General features: G+C 34.7%; 1 protein-coding gene across 2 annotated transcripts in view; it reads left to right on the plus strand.

The window, feature by feature from the left end:
• Nucleotides 1-7,186: 7,186 nt before the first annotated feature.
• The window catches only part of atp2b1b (ATPase plasma membrane Ca2+ transporting 1b), a 28,448-nt gene continuing 14,057 nt past the window's right edge, over nt 7,187-21,577 (plus strand). For both annotated transcript variants that reach the window (XM_052119968.1, XM_052119969.1), the window contains exons 1-3: nt 7,187-7,222; nt 12,483-12,908; nt 20,339-20,536. In XM_052119968.1, the coding sequence (XP_051975928.1) occupies nt 12,719-12,908; nt 20,339-20,536 (388 nt within the window). In that variant the 5' untranslated portion in view covers nt 7,187-7,222; nt 12,483-12,718. The remainder of the gene's footprint in view (nt 7,223-12,482; nt 12,909-20,338; nt 20,537-21,577) is intronic.

A 21,577-nucleotide genomic window follows, 5' to 3' on the forward strand; every position in this document is an offset into this window, starting at 1 on the left:
CATAGATATTTCTCAGATGTTGAGAAACGGATCAATTATCTGGAGTCATCGGAAAGGGAATTATCTGTTAAACCGCTCCCGACCAAAATAGAAGTGGGAAACATTTTGGAAAAATGGGAAGATCTCAAAAATAGGAGCCGAAGGAATAATGTACGGATTAAAAAATGTTATTGCTATTCTAAACATAAATCTAATCTAACACATATATACATCAGACAAGTTGGTGAGAAGAGTGACGGAATGTGAAATAAATGATCAATACAGTAAAAATTAACTTTATGGAGTCTGTTGACAATGCCTTAAGAACCATTTAACCTTTTTTGAGTCTACATCGATTTGCTATCAAATTACCCAAAGTATTTAACAAATACACCAGCACTTTGAGCACAATATTGGAGATGTACTTGCATATAGTGGTGTTCTTGGCTCTTCGGAAGTTCGTTCCGTCGATGTTTTGGACCTCTGTAAGTGTGGATAGCTATTGTCTGTATAGAGTGACAAGCTTCCTCTGGGTGTCGAGTCCTGAGCTTCCTTGGACCTCGCATGGCATGGATCTGGTGAAATTAGCCAAATCCCCAAAGGTGTCCTGCACTAATCAGAAGTAACTTTTCAGAGTCACATGGTCAACTGGGCTATCTTTTCTGACAGTTGATTTTATGGTCCTTTGTTTCAGATTCTTTTACAAAATTCCAGCTCAAAATAGTGCATGTTTAATTATTAACATTATATCTAGCAAATGGTACAATAGGCATGACATTCGTTGTCATCAGCTTTCTCTGCATACGCCAGCGAATGTTTACATACTAAACATGATATTCTTTCATGGATATTGTACGTGTAGGTAACAAAACTTGTTAATTAATTGGTTATACAACATGGATAAAACATTACACACATTTTAAAGAGGTATATCAGGCTATAATCATTCATTTGTCAGTTATACAAGTTACCACAGTTCAAAGCAATTGTCAGAATTACCTAGCAAGACTGGGTATTGTACGTGTCCATGTGGTCTTATATATTTTATAGGATTGATTCAGCAACGGACTGTGACTTTGTGTGAGATGTTTCTGGAATAAGGAATGTCCTTTTTAAGATGCTGTTTGCTGAACAATGATCACAATGTCACGTGATCTGATGAGTCTAAGTGTAGCAAACTGGTTTATATCAGAGGACAGAATCTTGTGTGTCCCGAGTCTCTCAGGAATTCCATGAGGGTGTGTTCTGCCTTTTATTGCTTTACCCTTTGAACTTAGGGCCCCTTTGCAGAGAAGTTTCCAAGTCATATGGGATCTAGACAAGTATCTTAGTTTTAGTGGCCAGATGTGAGACTCACTAGCACAAAGTCTTTAAATTTATGACATTGTGGAATTCCAGGATTAATATTGGGTAAATCCTAGATTCAAGTCATATATTCAATTCAAGTCAATGCAATTCTTCTGCATGTATAATACAACACAGATATTTGGAGACTTTTGAACAAATCTGGTAGGGACTATAAATTTTTTTCATCAGTCCATAAGATTTATTCTAGAATAGATTTTATTTTATATCTAAGTCCTCATTTCATCTGTTGTTGATTGCTAAATTTGAAACATCTTAGTCTCAGATCACACCCTGGTGAATTTAGAGATGTTGCCACATATGGAGAAAAATAAATCATATAGTTGGAGCTTTAATGTATCCCTGTTGCAAAATCCTGATTTGCAACAAATGTTAAATACTGAAATCAATGTTTATATGGAGACCAACTGGTCCTCAGTATCTTCTGTGGGCATGGCTTCAGAGGCACTTAAGGTGGTTATTAGGGGTCAGATCATAGAGTATGCCTCATTTACCAAAAAATCCTAAGCGCGAGAACTTGTGGAGTCGGAAGGGAATATTAAAAGTGCCAAAGCACAAGTTCCCATCTTCTTGGTGGACATCCTGTTACTCTTGTTGGTCTGGTCAGAGATTTAGCAGACATCACAAACATTCAATATTATAGCTGTTTATGGAATATACATGTATGTCTGACAGATTTGATGGCTGATGGCTCACATGATGAAAGAATGTTTAGAAGTTGTGAAGAGTATGACAATTTCACTGAGAATCAACTCATCAGTTTTGATCAGTCATTTAGTTATTGTGCAAATTATAGACAATTGTACTTACTCTTTTGCACACATTTGCCAAAACATGAGCAATTTGCTTAAATGAATAAGAAATTCAAATCTGGTGTGAACAAGAAACTAATTTGATCTTATTGTTTTGAAAAAAACATATTATCATTAGAGAATGGAGCCAATGCGATTAAGAAAAGCTGTACTTGTAGAATGTAATATTGCATCTGTTTTGAATGTTTTCTTCCTTCAGAGAACAAATTGAATACATGAACATTGGGTGCACCATCATTCTCCTTCTGTTGATTTTGGGTTTCATTTCATGCAGAGAGAGATTAGGATCTAGTTTAAATATTCACAATGAATCCATTAATTCTTCAAAAGATTTTTTACATAAGGCACACTTCATCTGTTAACAAGAATATATTCTATGATATCTAGAATATATGATATCTTCTATCTTTTGTACAGGGAAGAAAACAACTGAACAAAGTAATTCCAAACATCCAACCTTGTTTCAGGTTATTCAGTTTAGATTAGTATTTTTCATTGTACTTTGATTATTACATATAAAATATATGTGACTTGAATTCTTGAACTTGGAGTGAATTCAGTTGTAGAATCAGTGCTCGAAGTTGTATGAAATAGGTGCCGGTACTTATTCTTCATACATCCGGGGGGTGGAGGTGAAAAAAAGGGTTCCTTCCCTAATGAAGAAACAGGCAACAACTGATTTCAGACCTGCTGTGTCAACATACAATTCATAAATTAATTGTCAACAAATTATTGAATAATGCAAATGTGGCCAGGTATATGGTATGATCAAGCATGCCGCAACAGTGTGGCATTAAACTGTCAAATACATTTAAAATCATCTCTTTTAAAGGTGCACTCAGTAATGTATTCCTCATTAAACATGAATTGAATATATATAGGACATTATGAGCACTCACATTAAAATGAAGACTCCAGCCAAATCAGTAACCTTATAAAAGCTGTGTTATTCTACATGGAGAGGGTCCACACATGGGGGCTGCCATGTTAGAATCACATGAAAAGCAGAATACTACTCACTTAATCTCAGTAACAGTCCTGTTATTTGACACTTTCACTCAGTGATTAAAGTAATCATGGCTGACTGTGAATAATATATTTGTACAATTGACATCTGAAACTGAAAAATATTTATTTTAAATGATGCTGCATCCACACCGCTAGGTGTCAGTGTTAAGTCCAAGATGACACAAAAGTTACTGAGTGCACATTTAACTTTGGAATCTACACAGTTGGAACTTTTTACAGAGAAAGCTGACCCAGAAATGACCATTTCTATATAATGTCGTTCTAAACTTGTGACACAAAAGAAGACGTTTGGCAAAATTTTAAAGTCAACCCCCATTCAATTTCATTGTATGGCAAAAAAAGATGCAATGAAAGTGAATGGTGACTGACATATCCTTTTGTGTATTTTCATGTAATGTCCCTGTATTTACACAACTCTGTTCCATCAGTCTTCTGTCTGCTCTCCTTACAGGATTTGTGCCGTATTGGTATTGGAATGGATTATGCATCATCAATTTAGATATGTGAAAGAGTGTCTTTGTTATCAGTGCTGTCCAGTTTGGAGCAAGGGGGCTAATCTCTGTGCATTTGTCCTTAAAAGCACTGATTCTGTTTTCCACTTAAATTATTAAGCTTCTTCAGCTGCTTTAAACCATTGAGAGGAGATTAGAGAGGCTATTCAGTGACGGTGTGTATATGTGCGCACAAATGAAGTGTATATGGGACAAGTTTTTTTGTCTTCCCCATTCTATTCTGTGTGTGTGCGTTCATGTTGTTTGTGAAGGATACTACAATTTCAATACTTATGCTCGTTCAACTCTTGTTCTTTAGTATAAAAGTATATTCAATATACAAGTATCCCAGTATAGTTACAACATACCAAACACTATCCCTCTATGCATCCAAATCCTTTCAAGGAATAAAAAAATTATAATAGCGATAATTAATCATGCAATTGCCTGATATAAAGTCACAATTGCGTGAATAAAACTCACTATTGTGAGAAATAAAGGCACAATTGTGAGATTGTTAAAGAATTTCCTTTTTTTTTCTTCTGTGGAGGAATCAAATCACCATAGATCCTCACCTATATTCTAATAGGAAAATAATTCTCTTGGATGTTGCAACTATCACATGAGTGGCAAAAACAGCTCAAACTAATTAAAATCAACATCTGGATCTTGACAAAATCAGAAAAGGATACTTATTTAGATTGTTACTACTGTAATGGTCTGATATGTTATTAAGATCTTATAGGATTATTTACTGTATGTGTTTGAAGGGGGATGTTTTCAATCTTAACAATGCATTTGATATTCGCACTATATGTCGAGCAGAGATTTTTTGATATGCACTGTATTGTAATTTCCATGTAAATCTGTGTCTCTCTAATCCTGCTGTCTGAATCCTGTGTTTGGAAGAAGGGGGGTTGAATGTGTCTCCTTAATCTTGCTATGTCTGTGTGGAACTGTGTTGTAATCCTGCTGTGTGTGTGTGTGTGTGTGTGTGTGTGTGTGTGTGTGTGTGTGTGTGTGTGTGTGTGTGTGTGTGTGTGTGTGTGTGTGTGTGTGTGTGTGTGTATTCGGTGTAATCCTATGACTGTGTGCATTTGTGCACATGAATGGTTGTGAATGTTAAGGCCTACATGCCTTTTGCGTTTAGCATCATTTCACGGCATATGACTGCATGGATGCACACATACAACTCCACGTGTATGATTTGACATAATCAAGCGTTATCGCCATGGTGAGGTGATACTGGAAGGCAGGGCCTGAATCAGCAAAAACATTTGGCTTGATCTCTAACTTTCCAGAGGCGTTGCTGGGGGAGGGTAATGACTGGTTAGGAATGACAAGCCGGAGAATTAGAATGAAGGATGTAACACAAGAAACAAAGAATTACGTTTCAGGCCAGTTGTTCTAACTAACTATTCTAAAGGAAATATGCAAATCTGGTCTCAAATTTTGGAAGACATCTTGGACATCAGCAGAAGATTGTGTATAAAAGGGATAGTTCATGCAAAAACTAAAAATTATGTCATCATTAACTCACCCTCATGTTGTTCCAAACCTGTATGACTAGCAAGAACTTGCCACTCTGCACAGGCAGTGGATAGGCAGCCCTATTTATAGCTAATCTTGTTTAAGCGAGGTTGTGCTCTCTACCGTCCCTGAGACATAGCAGTAGTGTTAAACACTGGTGTGCCATCATGTGAGGGGTGCAAAATTAGCTTTTAGTTCATTCTATCAAAAACAGAACTAATCTGGTCTACCTAGACACTTAAACACACAGACACAATGGAACTTAGTACTATAACATAGTCTATAGAGGCTATTTAGCATATAAATATATAGGGATTTATTCTGTTTATTTTAGCAATGGTGATCTCAAAAACAAGCACCAAAATGAAAGGAATATTCTGCTGTCGATTTAAGCTAAATTGACAGCAGTTGTGACATAAAGTTGATTACAGCGAAAATAAATGTTAACTTGCCACTCCTTCTCTTTAATGTCTGGGTTTCAGTGAGGCACTTACAATAGAACTGAATGGGGCCAATTCATAAACATTTAACTACTCACTCTTTCAAAAGTATAGCCACAAGACGTACGCAATATGTGTTAACATGATTTTAGTGTGATAAAGTTATAGCCAATTGACGATGACGATGTAATGTCAACACACCTTAAGTTTTAACAGAAGAATTAATGTAAGTCCGTTTATACAATTATAAGCATCACATTTCTGCCTTTAAACCCTCCAAAATTGGCCCCATTCACTCCCATTATAGGTGCCTCACTATAACCTTGATTTTTGCTTTTTTTAAAGAAAAGGAGAGATGAGTCAAAATGTATTTTTGTGATAATCAGCATTATGCTACAAATACTGTCAATAACTTATGTCTTATCTTGTATTGAACCCAGAATATTCCTTTAAAGGTGCACTCAGTAACTTTTGTCTTTGTGTCATCTTGGTCTTGACACTGACACCTAGTGGCGTGGATGCAGCATCATTTAAAATAAATAGTTTTCAGTTTCAGATGCCATTGTAGAAATTTAGTATTCACTGTCAGCCATTATTACTTTAATCAATGTCAAATAACAGGATGGTTACTGAGATTAAGCGAGTAGTATTCTGCTGGTCATGTGATTCTAACATGGCAGCCCGATGCGTGGACCCTCTCCATGTAGAATAAAACAGCTTTTATAAGGTTATACTGATATGGCTGGGGTCTTCATTTTAATGTGAGTGTTCATGATTTGAATCATATATTGCAAAATTACAATTCATGTCTTTAGAACTTTTTTAATGATGAAAAATTACTTAGTGCACCTTAAAGGATGGATCTGCAAGGCCAGGAACAGTTGATGCACCAGGATTCATTTCCAAAGCACATACTGTAAATGTGTTTTTTTTTTGTGCAATAAATTGAAGTTGGATTGTCACTATTTACATGTTTTACAGTTTCTATACTTGATGTAGCCTATTCAATGTACTTACGATGTTTATGAAAGACAATTTTGAGATTACACTGTTGCGGTAACCCAAGCATGAACGTTGATGTTGTCATTTGTTTTATTATAAAATGGGCAAAGCACTGATCCATCTTGAGATATTACTTTTTAATAGATTATCTCCAAAAGAGTTTTGCATTAACGACTCAATAAGTCTGTTTTTTTTCCTGTCAGAAAATCTACTCTTATCTACTCATTCAGTCTAATATCAGATGTGGCTGGACAGTGGAGCTAAAGCCTCCAATAGGATAATGATTTGTACATCTCTACTATATGGCCCTCGTCTCGCAGCCAATAATACAACGTCACATTTATCACGACATACTTATTCATCTTTGGCTTGAGATACCTTCGCTGTTCGCTGGCGACGACAGCTGCTTCAACATGTCCCTTGGACAAGTGTTGGCCAATGGGAGCCGTGCATCTGATGTAAACCTTCTACAGACCAGAGCGCGCGGTGGGCGGGTCTTGAAGGATCAAGTTGTAGATGTACGGCGCGAGACGAGCTACTGATACCAAGTGGAACTGACGCGCATCAGTTCAAAGTGAGTACACATGTAATGTATAACGTAACGCATTATTGTACTGTAGATAATGGTTTTGTTTCCGATTTTGAAGTATAGGGACCAAACTAGTTTTTTCTACTAAATGCCAAGTACAATTTAAAAAGTGATACCTGCAAGTGTTACCTCGAGGAGCTATTTCTACTTGAGCAAACCCTTCAAATTTGTTTTGTTGATGCAACCTAATGTATCCAGGTTGATTTAGGGATGTTAAATAATATTTCGGACTTCAATCAAACCTTTAGATTAAGCACATTTATTAGGTTAACATTTTTAGCGTAGTCTCTGATTGCACATGTAGCCTAAGCTTTAATATAATTGTTATCATTATTATGAGTTTAATATAATTACTATTTTGAGTAAATGTAATAATTCTGACATGTATTAAATAAAAACGCGTGACATGTGACTCTACGAAAAGTAAATTTATAGCATGACCTTTTTTTTTTTTTTACATTAGAAACTTATTTACTGTGTCAATACTGTTCTCTCCATTCTACATACAGATATTCCCGCGTCTATTATGTATAAATATATGCAGGTGTATGTGTGCAGTTAGATTTAACGGCTTATTTTGGAAAGATTTTGCGCGTGCCAGTTAAATCATTTGTTTATACATGAACCAGAAGTAAAGGATACATACCGGAATATCAGAATATATGATTTAGTGCCATATTCTCTATTGTAAACTTAATGCTCATGTTAAGCCCTCGGGACAAAGGGCGCAATACTATTAGTGTCGTCAAGAGGATTTTGCATTGATGGCACAATGACTTCACAACTGCCTTGTAACACATGCTTTCTGCTTTGTTTGTCATTGTGTTTATGCTTGTTCAGCTGAAATCATGCTTAAATTGAAACATCAATGTTTGTATCCGTTTCAACATACACTATCTGATCTTTTTGTTGTTTCACATCATCAGTTTTATTATTCTTGTTACTGCCATAAATGAATGGAAGTCATTCAAGAATAATTTAGCTAGCAATTATTTATAACAAATGAAGAGAATGTTCCTTTTTTATATTGGATCTGAACTCTCTTACAAAGTGCATTATGATGATAGAGCTATGGGAAGAAAATATTAAGTTATTTCTTTGTTCATAAAACAGCTTAGATTCTGGCATGGTTTTATTTGGGGTTTATTGTCATGTAGCAAAAATATACTATTAGAGTATATAAATGATTCAATGGTGAATGTCCTGTCCAAATCGAGAGATTTTTAAAATGGCAAATTATACCTACACATTAATTTAGACATCTCACTTTGTTGCCCCATTTAGACAGTAAGACCCCATATTTCAGTTCCAGAGCATCATCATAATATAACTCACTGTCCCAGTTAAAGGAATATTCCGGGTTCAGTACAAGTTCAGCTCAATCGACAGCATTTGTGGCATAATGTTGACAAAAATAAATTTGGACTTTTCCCTCCATTCTTAAAAAATGAAGAAGCAAAAATCGAGGTTATGATGAGGCATTTACAATGGAAGTGAATGGGGCCAATTTTTGGAGGGTTTAAAGACAGAAATGTGAAGCATATAATTATATTAAAACACTTACATTAATTCTTATAAAAATAGGTTAAAGGAATAGTTCACAAAAAACTGAAATAGGTTAAAGTTTGTGTATTATTTGAGCTGTAAAACATTGTTTTTACGTCGTTTTAGTGTTTAAGGCATTACGTTGTCATGGTAACGAAGCTGTAAAATTGGATATAATTTCACACAGAAAAGGTTAACATGTTAACATGCATTTTGTTTGTTTTGTGTGTCTATACATTGGCCCCATTCACTTCCATTGTAAGTTGTTGCTGTATGACAACAAACACCATGTAGTACCATAACAGAATATTTTTTTAATCTAATTTAAGATATTAATAAATATTTTCCCCATACAGAAATCTTATATTTGGAAAAAATGTACTAGTAAGATTTACAAATTGTATTTCTCAAGTTTTTTCTAAGTAGATTTTAATGGTATAAAATTAAGTAAAATCTATACTTTATGGCTAATATTGATTAAAGTGAGAGAGTAAAGTTAACGTAAAATTTTCAGTTAATACAGTTACTTTTACTAACAAGTCTGGTGTACATACTTACACAATCTTTGTAAATTGTACCTATTAGAAAACAGAGCTGCTCACACAGACCTCAACACTTGGTGTACAAAATACAATGACGTTAACAATTGACAGATGTTTATCATGAACGATAATTTTGAGTAGAATATTAACTTCAGACTCCACAAAACATAATGTTTACAAACATAACAACAAAATCAACAATAAAAATAAATGGTGTAAATAAAATTGCACACAGTGAAACCATGCAAGCTCATTAATTATTCAAGCCCTGTTTTTGCTGGGAACACCAGTACGGCTGGGCAATATGCTTAAAAAATTATATCTCAATATTTTTCAGCCTATTGCCGATATTCGATATATATCTCGATAATTGTGTATTTGCTCTAAAATAACTAAAATGTGTTTGTTTTTTTATGTTAGTTTTTTATAAGAGTTACCATCGATTCATCCATATACAGCCATTGTAGCCAAGTAGATTAAATATTTTAAAGACATTAAATAAAAATCTAACAATTAGTTTTTCATTAAATAGTCCTCTTTGAAATCTCCCTTTTTGGTGTTTTAAAGAAAGCTTATTTATATACAGAAGAGCAACTCATGTGCCTCAAGCTATGGGTGCACTTAGATGTCTGAATGAACTGAGGATATTTGGGAATGAATGGGTAAATTTGTTTGTCTGTGTTTAATAGTGCATACATCCCCAGTGTCTCTACAACAGTCCTGGCTGTGTCTCACTACTGCCACAGATTGACTAATTAGATTAAGCAAGAAGCTTTCCTGAGATAATCATTCAGCAAGCCTTTTCCTCTAATGGAGATGGTGTTCCTCAAGACTGTTTACTGAAGGTCAAATCATATTTACCAATTTTAAGTAAAGGAGGATTTATGAAATGTAAGTTTATAACAGACTTTATGTTGTTTGGGGTAACTGTAAGTGACAGCGAGTCAACATAGTCTTTGAAAGCAGCACCTGAGGCCTCGGATGGTATAGGTGCTGTTTTTGTCTCTTGTTGTTGAAGGAATGGATATGTAAAACAAATCTGTGAGTACTTTTCTATCTGTTTTATTTTAATGAATTTAAGTATGTCTTCTATATCCCAGCATGGACTATAATGGACATTCTTTGGTGTATGCTTCTGTAAAATAATTATTTCAGTCTTGTGATTAGCTAGTCCAGGTTAGATTTTGTCATTTTCTTCAATAGCTGGCAGGAAAGAGGTTGTGCAATGCTGATAAAATTAGTTTTTATGAACATGCTTTTAAGCAGCTAAATAGTTTTGATATCTTTAAACTTATTAAAGTTAACTTTGGTGTCTATGACCTTCGAGAGAGCTTGATGTCACTGCAAACAGTTGAGATTTTACCACTACAAACCTTCAGTGCACTACTGTATATACTTATGTTTTTTTTATGAACTTTTTAAATTTAAGATTTAAGTTTGAATATCCCCCATTAACTTGCAATGATGGTATGTTCAGCGTTCTATCACTTTGCTAAAACTTTAACATTGATCCGTTGTTGCATTACAAGTCCTATAATATTCCCTTCAGAAAATGCAAATCTAGTTCATTTAAACTTTCTTTTGAATGCCCTCTAAAAGTCTCACTCTCCGAAATAATGTACTGCTTCAACACAATATTTGAGTCATGGTTATTGGCTTTTTGCAACTCTCTTCTAGAGTAGCATGCCAAATTTATATAACAGAACTAATTTAAGCATTTCGTTCTTTAAGCAGTTCCACTGAAGGGCCGTTATAAAAGCTGACTGTCACTTTACATACCTATCAAAACCATCTTTAAACAGTGACATAGTGACTTCCATGTTGATTGACAATAGTATCACTTGACCTGGTATTGTGACAGTACTTACACACTTTATTTGGATTTAGATTTGACAGCAAAAGGGATGCAATTAAATGTATTTTTGCATTCACGTATGTTGGCGCTGCATCTGTTTATTCAAAATTCAGAATTTATGAATTAGCTCCCTTTAAATTGATGAGTTTGAATTTGAATTGAATTCGAATTTGAATTGGAATGAAAGGAAGTGGAATTTACTGAATTGTGATTTAAACAATTTCAACACCACTGTTACACAAAAGAGGAATTGCATTATTCCAACACAATGTGTGAGATGGAGAATAGTACATCAGTTCTTTAGTGTTTAGTTTAATGTTTCCATTTTATATGATGTTTGGCTCCATTTGAAGATTTTGGGAAACATTTAAGCATGCAGTGAATTTAGTGATGCACAAATGTATTGGCTGCCAATATATATCGGCCAATTATTGGCCAAACTCTAACCATTGGCATATCGGTTGTAATTATGAAAACGCCTATAAACTGATGGTTTATGTAATATAGTAACACATGTTTTAAAGACTCAATTCAAATGCACAATCCAGAAATAATAATAGCCAATAATTGTAGTAAATTTTGAATTTTTCCATGATGTGGTTGACATTTATGTGGAATTGCCCAACATATGCATAGTGTGAATAAAATGTTCTATTTATGTTCTGTTGTATTAAACTGCTAAAAATTATGTGTATAAATGTTTTAGAAGTACAAAATAAAAATTGTTCATATCAATTGTAATGTTCTTATATTTAGTCATTAATTTTTTTTATCTTCTGTTAATCTTTCATTGTGGCTCTCTTTAAAAATGTTGTCATGAGTTCAACAGATCCAAACATGTTCAATTTAAATGATTTATTTTTAGAACAGTAAAACTTTTTTACCTCTTTGTATATTTTTAAAGCATAATTCCACAGTAAAAACAGATGACAAAATAAGGTAAGTGGTATCGGTATCGGCCTATACTTTTATCTTATCTGCCAAAACAAATTAATATCAGTGGATCCCTAAATGAAAATGTAATTCATGGTCCATAAAATGGTGCCATTTCTAACATTGATTATTAAAATAATTTATTGTGTTTTGTGTATGATAACATGTTTATGGGTAATTCATGTATTATTAAAAACTACACTCAAAAGTGTTTTTTTAATTTTTAATTCGACTTCCTTAAATTCAAGTTACAATTACAATTCTGCATCCTGTTTTCCATCTCAATTCAAATGTAATAGGCATTCTTAATTCAATTATGTTATTGTGAACTGCAATTCATTCAGTTTCTGTATTTTTGTTTTTGTTTCAGTTGTAATATGGTGTGCACCTGATGACTCTGATCCAAGCAAGATGAGAGAAGATACACAGAAAAATCCAATGAAAATGGCTTTTCAAGTACACTTGGTTTGTCATTTGAAGAGTTGCTTTTTGCATCCCTGAGGAATTCCATCTGTTTATGAGAAATTCTGGATTTTGTCTCTGAGGATTTTGCTTGCCCGAGGGGAAGCCACTTCTCCATCGTTTGTTGTGTGCTTCAGCGAGATCATGGCCAGAAACTCATTCCATGGATCGAAGTACAAGCCAGAAGCCAATCATGATGTTGATTTTGGCTGCACAATCAAAGAGCTTCGCTCTCTCATGGAACTTAGAGGGGCAGATGGATTACAAAGAATCCAGGAATGTTATGGAGATGTTCAGGGCCTCTGCTCCAGATTGAAATCATCACCAGTAGAAGGTATATATTACTTTGCTACCAGTGCTTTGCAGAATATTTAATATTGACAACATGCTCTGTCAAGTCATTTTTATTACCAAAACCTGCCTAATTTGTGTCTTAGCTGACATTCACCGAGTGCATTCATACTAAGCTCTTTTTCTTTATAAAAATGCCCTAGATGAATGTCTATGACCATTGCACCTTGTCTCTCTGTTGTTTTTTAAGTGACTTGTGCAGGAGCAGCATGTTTTTTTAGACTCCTTGTCAGGTTAAAAAGAACAAGAAATTTGAAAAACGAAGCTCGAGACACCTGCCTTCTATTCAATTCCTTGTGTTGTGTTTAGCTTTCTTCAGCGCAATAATGCGTTTGGTCTGCATGGCCCCTAACACTGTGATCAGGTGTGATGCGATAAAGCAACAAGCTTTATCAATGTAAATATGAGATTTGATCTTAACCTAATGCAACAAGCGTGAAGCGACAGGATATTTTGTCAATTATTTGGTTTATATTTCTGTAGCGTTGCACTGAGTAGCCCCTCCAATTGTGAAACCTCCCTGGTCCAAACAGACACAGTTATGTTAGAAACTCTGTATTTGTTGGGAAATTGACTAACGAAGAATATCATTCATAACCTCAATTAGGTCCTATTAAGCCAAAGGTATATAGTGAAGGTGGGGGTGGTGTATCCTTATTGATACAGATCTGATAATGATAAGGTTGTAGGTTCAAACCCCTCAAAGGTTGATCAATGAACTTTCACCATTGTGTCCTTGAGTATAACACTTACCTTCAGGTCACTTCAGGTAGACTGTCCCTTTAACAAGTGTACTGTTATTGCTTTGGAAAAAAGTGTCAACTCAACTAATTTGTAATCAGTAGTTTTAGGTATCCCTTTTCAGTCACTTATGTGAATAGCATTGTAGCTTTTATCAAGAACCATATTTTAGCTTTGTAAGATGTTGTTAGTTCTATCTTGTGTCCTTTGGTAAAATTAGTTCTGATTGCACCTTTCTATTTAGCCAGTTGCTAATCAGTTAGCATGGCTGTTTTTGTGAATGAGGATTATATGTCATATTTCATATCAAACTATGATCTAGTATGTTGATATTTACATTTTTGATAACAATGGACCTAAATGGACCTAAATCGTAAAGGGGTAGATGTCATATTTAATTTTAAACAAAAAAAAATGTTAGGGACAGAGGTGGGTAGAGTATAGTCAAAAACTGTACTCAAGTGTTTAAAAAATAAAATTACTCAACTAGATGTAAAAGTACTATTGTTAATAATGACTTGAGTAAGAATAAAAAGTACCCACCATTAAACCTACTCTTAAAAGTATTTTCTCCAAAGAGTACTGAAGTAAATAACTACCTACCTCTGGTTGGGGATTAATGTACATTAATGTTCAGTGAGTTGTGTACCTTGTTGTCGATCAGTCAGCCAGAACATTTTCAGTGGGTAAAAAACTCTTTTGAAAATGTATGTCAGGTTTTTAAAATCAGATAGCATACAATCTTAACAATGTTAAACCCAAACTGACTGTATATCTTTCCCTCACAGTCTCGTATTACAGATGAAGTCAGAAATTACATACACTAAGGTCATTAAAACACATTTTTTAACCACTTTTGGTTAGTTTTGATAAGTTGATTAGGACACAATTGTGCATGACACATGTAGCTTTTACAACAATTGTTTACAGACAGATTGTTTCACATTTAAATGACTATATCACAATTCCAGTGGGTCAGAAGTTTACATACACTAAATTAACTGTGCCTTTAAGCAGTTTGGAAAATTCCAGAAAATTATGTCAAGCCTTTAGGCAATAAGCTTCTGATAGGATGTGTACTGAATTGGAGGTGTACCTGTGGATGTATTTTATGGCCTACCTTCAAACTCAGTGCCTTTTTGCTTGACATCATCAGAAAATCAAAAGAAATCAGCCAACACTTCAAAAAAATAATTTGTGGACCTCCACAAGTCCTTTGGAGCATTCCAAATGCCTGAAGGTACCACATTCATCTGAACATACAATAATATGCAAGTATGGGGCCATGGGAACCATGGGACCATGCAGCCATCATACAGCTCAGGAAGGAGACTCATTCTGTCTCATAGAGTTGAACATAGTTTGGTGCAAAAAGTGCAAATCAATCCCAGAACAACAGCAAAGTGCCTTGTGAAGATACTGAAGGAAACAGGTAGATAAGTATCTATATCCACACTAAAACGACCCCTATATCGACATAAACTGAAAGGCTAATCAGCAAGGAAGAAACCATTGCTCCAAAACTGGCATAAAAAAGCCAGAATATAGTTTCTAGTGCACATCGGGACAAAGATCTTACTTTTTGGAGAAATGTCCTCTGGTCTAATGAAACAAAAATGTAACTGTTTGTCCATAATGACCATCGTTATGTTTGGAGGAGAAAGGGTGAGGCTTGCAAGCTGAAGAACACCATCCCAACCATGAAGCATGGGAGTGGCCGCATCATGTTGTGGGCTTTGCTGCAGGAGGGACTGGTGCACTTCACAAAATAGATGGCATCATGAGAATTTTTGGGCAGAACTGAAAAAGCGAGGCCTACTAACCTGTTACACCAGTTCTGTCTAGAGGAATGGGCCAAAATTCCAGCTAGTTATTGTGAGAAGCTTGTAGAAGGCTACCCAAAACGTTTGACCCAAGTTAAACAATTTAAAGGCAATGCTACCAAATACTAACAAAGTGTATGCAATCTTCTGACCCACTGGGAATGTGTTGAAATAAATAAAAGCTGAAATAAATAATTATCTTTACTATTATTCTGACATTTCACATTCTTAAAATAAAGTTGTGATCCTAACTGACCTAAGATAGGGAATGTTTTCTATGATTAAATGTCAGGCTAAGGTGTTTGTAAACTTCTGACTTATGCTGTATATATGGCATCAGCACTGACAAAGGTCTATAAAGCAGTCTTTGAATAAGATACACTGACCACAGTGTTTTAGATCTCACACTAGATCTCAAAATGAGATTTCTGGAAGAGAATTTTGTTTCAATGAGCACAATATATTGGTATCCAAGGTCTAATTTACCTAGAACATAGGGCTGCACGATTATGACAAAAATCATAATTGTCGATTATTGCCCTTGATATTGTAATCACGATTATTAATGAAGATTATTTGATGAAATTACTGTGATGTCAGTAAGCAGGCAACTGCGCTTACGGGTTCTTCAGAACAGCAGGTTATGGTCTGCGCTGTGGTTTCTTTTAAGCAATACATACTGTAATTATGTTTGTTAATGTTACTAAAGGTTATTATAAAGGAATATCTATGATTTAAAGTTAAGATATATTTGTAGGTTCTTTTTGAACTATTGACTAAACCAGTTGTAATTTCAGTCAATATGCCTGAGTGCCATGTATCATGTTGATGTATTCACGTCCTCACATCCAAGCCTGAAAAATATCAAACTGAACAGCCGATTTAGATTGAAGTTACTTACTGCATTTAAAATCCTGTATAGTGAACTTGTTCACATAAGATCATTGTTAAATCATATTTGGCCTCAAATATGTCACAGTAGTTGCACTTTTAAAGTTAAAATCAGCCAGTTTGCGAGTTTGTTGATTGGTTAAAATTGAAATCTTCCAACAGCAGTTGTGTGTCAAATAATTATTTATTGAAGCAGACACAATAACAAAGAAGATGGTCCATGAAATATGATGTTCAAGAAATGTTCTATGTCCAAAACATCCAAAACAAGCCATTTTATAGTTTTATAGCTGTTTTTAATAAATTGTACACCAAAATCGAGCAACGCAACAATATTCAAACTCTCTCATTATAATGACTGAAGCTGTCACTCACTGCTGTTCAGGAGCTCACTGATACAGAGTTCTGTGCTCACAAATGCTCTCATCATAAATATAGGTGTTTAAACAACACAATAAATCAGTTATTTAGACCCTGCCTGTACCTTGATTCTAACGGTTGGGATTATTTTAGTTTGCTGTTAATGAAACGGTGCGACATAGGGTTGCCACCCATCCTGTACAATAAGGGACATATGGTGATTCGTATTTAAGCTGGTCAGATGGCGTCACGGTGAAATTGTTCCAGATCACCAATTTAGCATTGATATAAGTTGAAAAATTTGCCTATAGTGGTTAAGGGACCGTCTGAAAAATCCACACATTGTGCTAAAATGTCTTAATACTGTGGATGGTGTGGTAAGGGACTGTCTGAAAAGTCCACAACTGTGGAGTTTTTTCTATATACATGTTCAATAAGATCAAACAATGTATGAATACAATCGTAAAGACAAGTACAGGTGAAGGATTTTTTTTTACAAATAAAATAAATCATAAAAAATAAAAAAATTCAGAAAAGCTCTCATTTTAGCATTTAAGAAAGGACATACAATTGTTATTAATAACGCATATTAACTCAACACGTTTATTGCTAAAACTGTTGTGGATGTGGTTTGGGGCCGTGATTCCCCCCCATTTAAGTGCCCCTTATATTGCCCACCTTTGTTCTACAGCTTCTTTTTGAGTGTCAGATGATGTTTTTTAGCACTAATTTTCTTGTGCCCTCACAAAGAGAGATGAAACATACTGTAAGCAAGCATTATTAGTTTTTCTAACAATTGTGCAGCACTATTGGAACATAAACTTTTAGGTAAATTACAGCTGTTCTTGTCTGCAAAAAGATGTTTGGAACATTGCTGCCTGTCTGGCAATATAGCTTGAATTATTTGTAAAACTGGGTGCACACATATGATTATTACAATCTTTTACGATTGTTGCTTTTCAGATTACATGATATAATCCCAGTGAGATGTTAAGTAAAAACCATGGTACACTGTGCGACGTTATACATTATGACTGTACTGTTCAATGTACATTGTAGCTAAGACATTGGTCCCAGTCATCCCGTTTGACAGCGTTGACTGGGTATTTTACTGTATCTCATCTGACGTTGTTGGAGCAGAGACTGCATGACTGTGGTGCAAAATTTCTGCCACCGCCATTGCAATGGAAGTGAATCAGGACAATTCGTCAACAGTAAAACACTCACTATTTCAAAAGTATAGCCACGACAATATGCGTTTTAACATGATTGTTGTGTAATAAAATCACTTACTAACCTTTTCTGTCTAAAGTTATAGCCAATGTTACAACTTTGTTGCCATGACAATCTAATGTCAACAAACCCTAAAACATTAAACTGTAAAAATGATGATTTAAACAACTTTAAAGCTCAAATAATACATCAGGATTAGCAGAAGAATACATGTAAGTACTTTAATAAAATGATAAGTTTCACATTTCTGCCTTTAAACCCTCCAAATATTGGCCCCATTCACTTCCATTGTATGTGCTTCACTGTACATTTTTTTTTTAAGAAAAGGAGTGGCAAGTCAAAATTAAGTTTTGTGGTAATCAGAATTATGCCTCAGATTTTGTCGATTGAGCTGAACTTTTATTGAACCCGGAATACTCCTTTAATTTTAGAACAAGTTATCAGGGTTATCAAGGTCACCATCATGTCATGGATTCTAGAGGTCATCTGTTTTTTTATATAACATTTAACCCTTTTTGATTTTATTCATCTGCTGACTGTTTCCAGTTTAGACCAATCCCTTTTCATGTGAATTCAGCGTGCTCAACTTCAATCATTTGTCTAACACCATGATCAGCTTATGTTTCCCTTGATAATTCTAGCAAAATATGTATACACTCTACTTTTGTGATCCTTTAATTTAGGACTTTTATGTGCATTATAAATACATAGTCATACAGTATCTCCTGATAAAATTTTATTTTGATTTTGGGTTTATAAGTCTGTTTTAAATTCGATTTTTACTAGCTCATCAATATTTTCCAGTGAGTTTTATATGCTTTGGTTTATTCCTGTGTGCTGACACATTTAGCTCTGTTATGTGCCATAGCAATCATTTGTAGTTGTGACAGGTGGAAGCAGATTGATTTACCTCATGTAATCCCACTCGCCTCAAACTGCAGCACTAAGACAGGCTCTTTGTAGCTCTGCTTCATGCTATAATCTCACTGGCTGCATCTCTGCTACACAGAATTTACATTCATTTTTGCCCTTGCCAACTGTGGGTGAAACCTTTGTGGGGCCAGAGAAATAGCATTTTGTAATCGAGCAAAGGGAAGAAGAGAGGGATTACACTTTGTGGCTGTTCATACTGTGCTCTTGGTCACTCAAGGGTTGAACATTTAATACATTCAATACAATTGTTTTTGGTTAAAACAGACCGATCTCCCAAAAATTAAAATCTCACGTTTTTTGTAAATGAAATGATGGCAGAATTTTCATTTTTGGGTGAACTATATCCTTCAAGAAAAATTCTAGGTTTGTGATATAATGATGCAATATAATGCACATCAATCTGTCGTTTTAGAATATGGTTCAATCAGCATGTTTTACCGTCCCTGTGTTATTAAATTTTGTATGTAACAATTGCTAAGTCAAAAAATATAGCTATGCCTATGAGTTGATTAAGAGATGTTTAGGTTATCTAAACAAGTGGTTCTCAACTGGTTTTGCTTTGAGACCCAGATTTTTCAATGGAGGTCAAACAGTGACCCAACAGAGCACCACAAAATTGAATTTCATTGGTTTCATGTTCTCAGTATGTTTATCCTTGTTGTGAGTGAACTTATATTTAGACTGGGTCCATTTTTTTATGTTTAAAAAAAATGTAAATCAAGATGAGGGCATGTCGCAACCTGTTCATTTTGGCATCTGCAATATTTGTGACAGAAATATTGTAGAGTTTGATTAGACGTACAACCTTTGACATCAACAACAAAGTCATGGTGTTTTCTCCTTCCTTTTAAAAGTTGATAAGCCTATTTATTTTGCTATCCTAACTTTGCATTTTAACTTGGTTAGATGCACTTTATTATTTGCATTAAGCATGGATTTTCCCTCCTGTTCATGAACCTATCTAAGATCTAAGGTGGGCTATAGGGCCCTCCGGGTTGGCCGAATAGTTGAAGGGGTAGGTGTGGGTGTGGTTGCCAATGTGGGACAAGCTCATTATTGAGGACCACCCATGCCCCCTATGGAGCCGGGCCTGCCTGCAACCCATTTTTGTGTCACACCTCACAAGTTAAGAACCACTGTCCTAAGAATCAAATGGACATATCTATCTCGAAGTGAGAGGTGTTAACAGAGGTATAGAGCTATTGAAAAATCATCTTGTTGCAACGGTGGTATAATATTTTTACAATTTGAATTGTTATTATTTGACTTTTAATAATATAGAATTATAGATTAGATCATTAAAGTAGATTATTATATATTAGACATATAAAATAAATACTACATATTTGTTCAGGTTATTTGCTCTTAAAGTCTAAATATTTTTATGATCAAAGCAATAGTAATGTTTCTTTTGCTCTTTCCTGCCTTCTAGGGTTAAGTGGTCATTCTGATGACATTGCAAGAAGAAAAGAAGAATTTGGAAATAATGTTATACCTCCTAAAAAGCCAAAAACATTTCTTCAGTTAGTGTGGGAAGCATTGCAGGATGTGACTCTAATTATTTTGGAAGTTGCAGCCATAATATCCTTAGGCCTTTCCTTCTATAGACCTCCTGATGCAGAGAGAGAACGTGAGTATTTTAGGGGCATTAAGGTTGTTATGAATAATATTCCTCGATTTCTTTTCCTCAGTGGTTCTGTTGAACAACCATGAATTTGGAATTGTAACATGGCCTAGAGGGGACATCATGCTATTATGTATTCAGCTCACTCAGGCTTTCTTTTTTTCTTTTTTTAGCAAAAGATATTTTCTAATATATTTTTACCTGAGCACTGTATATTTAGTGGTAAAATCTTGTAAATCATGCTATTTTGTGTGTTTTCAATTGTACAGTTTTCTTTTTTCAGTAAATCATACTCCTATAATTTCACTACATTAGTTATTTAGCTACAAGTGCAACTGAAGGTTCATAAAGTAAAAAAAAAAAAAAAAAATCTGTCATAATTTATTCACCCTACTGTTGTTCCAAACATGTATGACTTTCTTGGAACAGTTCTGAAGAATATGCTGGCCAGTGTGAATTAGGAAGTGGCAAAAAAGCACCATAAAATATAATAAAAGTAGGCCATACGATCACTTTTTGTGAAGAATTATTCACTGATAATCTTCCCCTCCAGTGAGCTGTTAACCTCTGCGAATAGATCATTGAGTCAGTGAGTTAAACTTCTCTCATGAACTTGTTAAGGAGAGCTAGGGCAAAGGTCAAGATTTTCAGTAAATAATTCCTCACACAAAACTTTCATATGGCTTCAGAAAACTTGGAATCTATTGCACAAGTCATATAGACTACTTTTATGGTGCTGGATAGCCCCAGTCTTCATTCACTTTCATTATATTAAAAAGAGTGGAGTGGACACAATACTCTATTCTATTTCAAAGGAATATTAACTTTTCATTTAAAATAGCAGCATCTCCTAAATGACCACATTAAAGGAATATCCTGGGTTCAATACAAGTTTAACAGCATTTGTAACATAATGTTGACTACCACAAAAATAATTATGATTTATGGCAACAGAGTTGTAAAATTGACCATTACACAGAAAAGATTAGTAAGCGTCTTATGATTATACCTTTGAATCAGTGAGTATTTTAACATTTACATGCCCCA

This window comes from Xyrauchen texanus, chromosome 46 (genome assembly GCF_025860055.1).
Source record: "Xyrauchen texanus isolate HMW12.3.18 chromosome 46, RBS_HiC_50CHRs, whole genome shotgun sequence".
Taxonomy (NCBI): Eukaryota; Metazoa; Chordata; class Actinopteri; order Cypriniformes; family Catostomidae; genus Xyrauchen; species Xyrauchen texanus.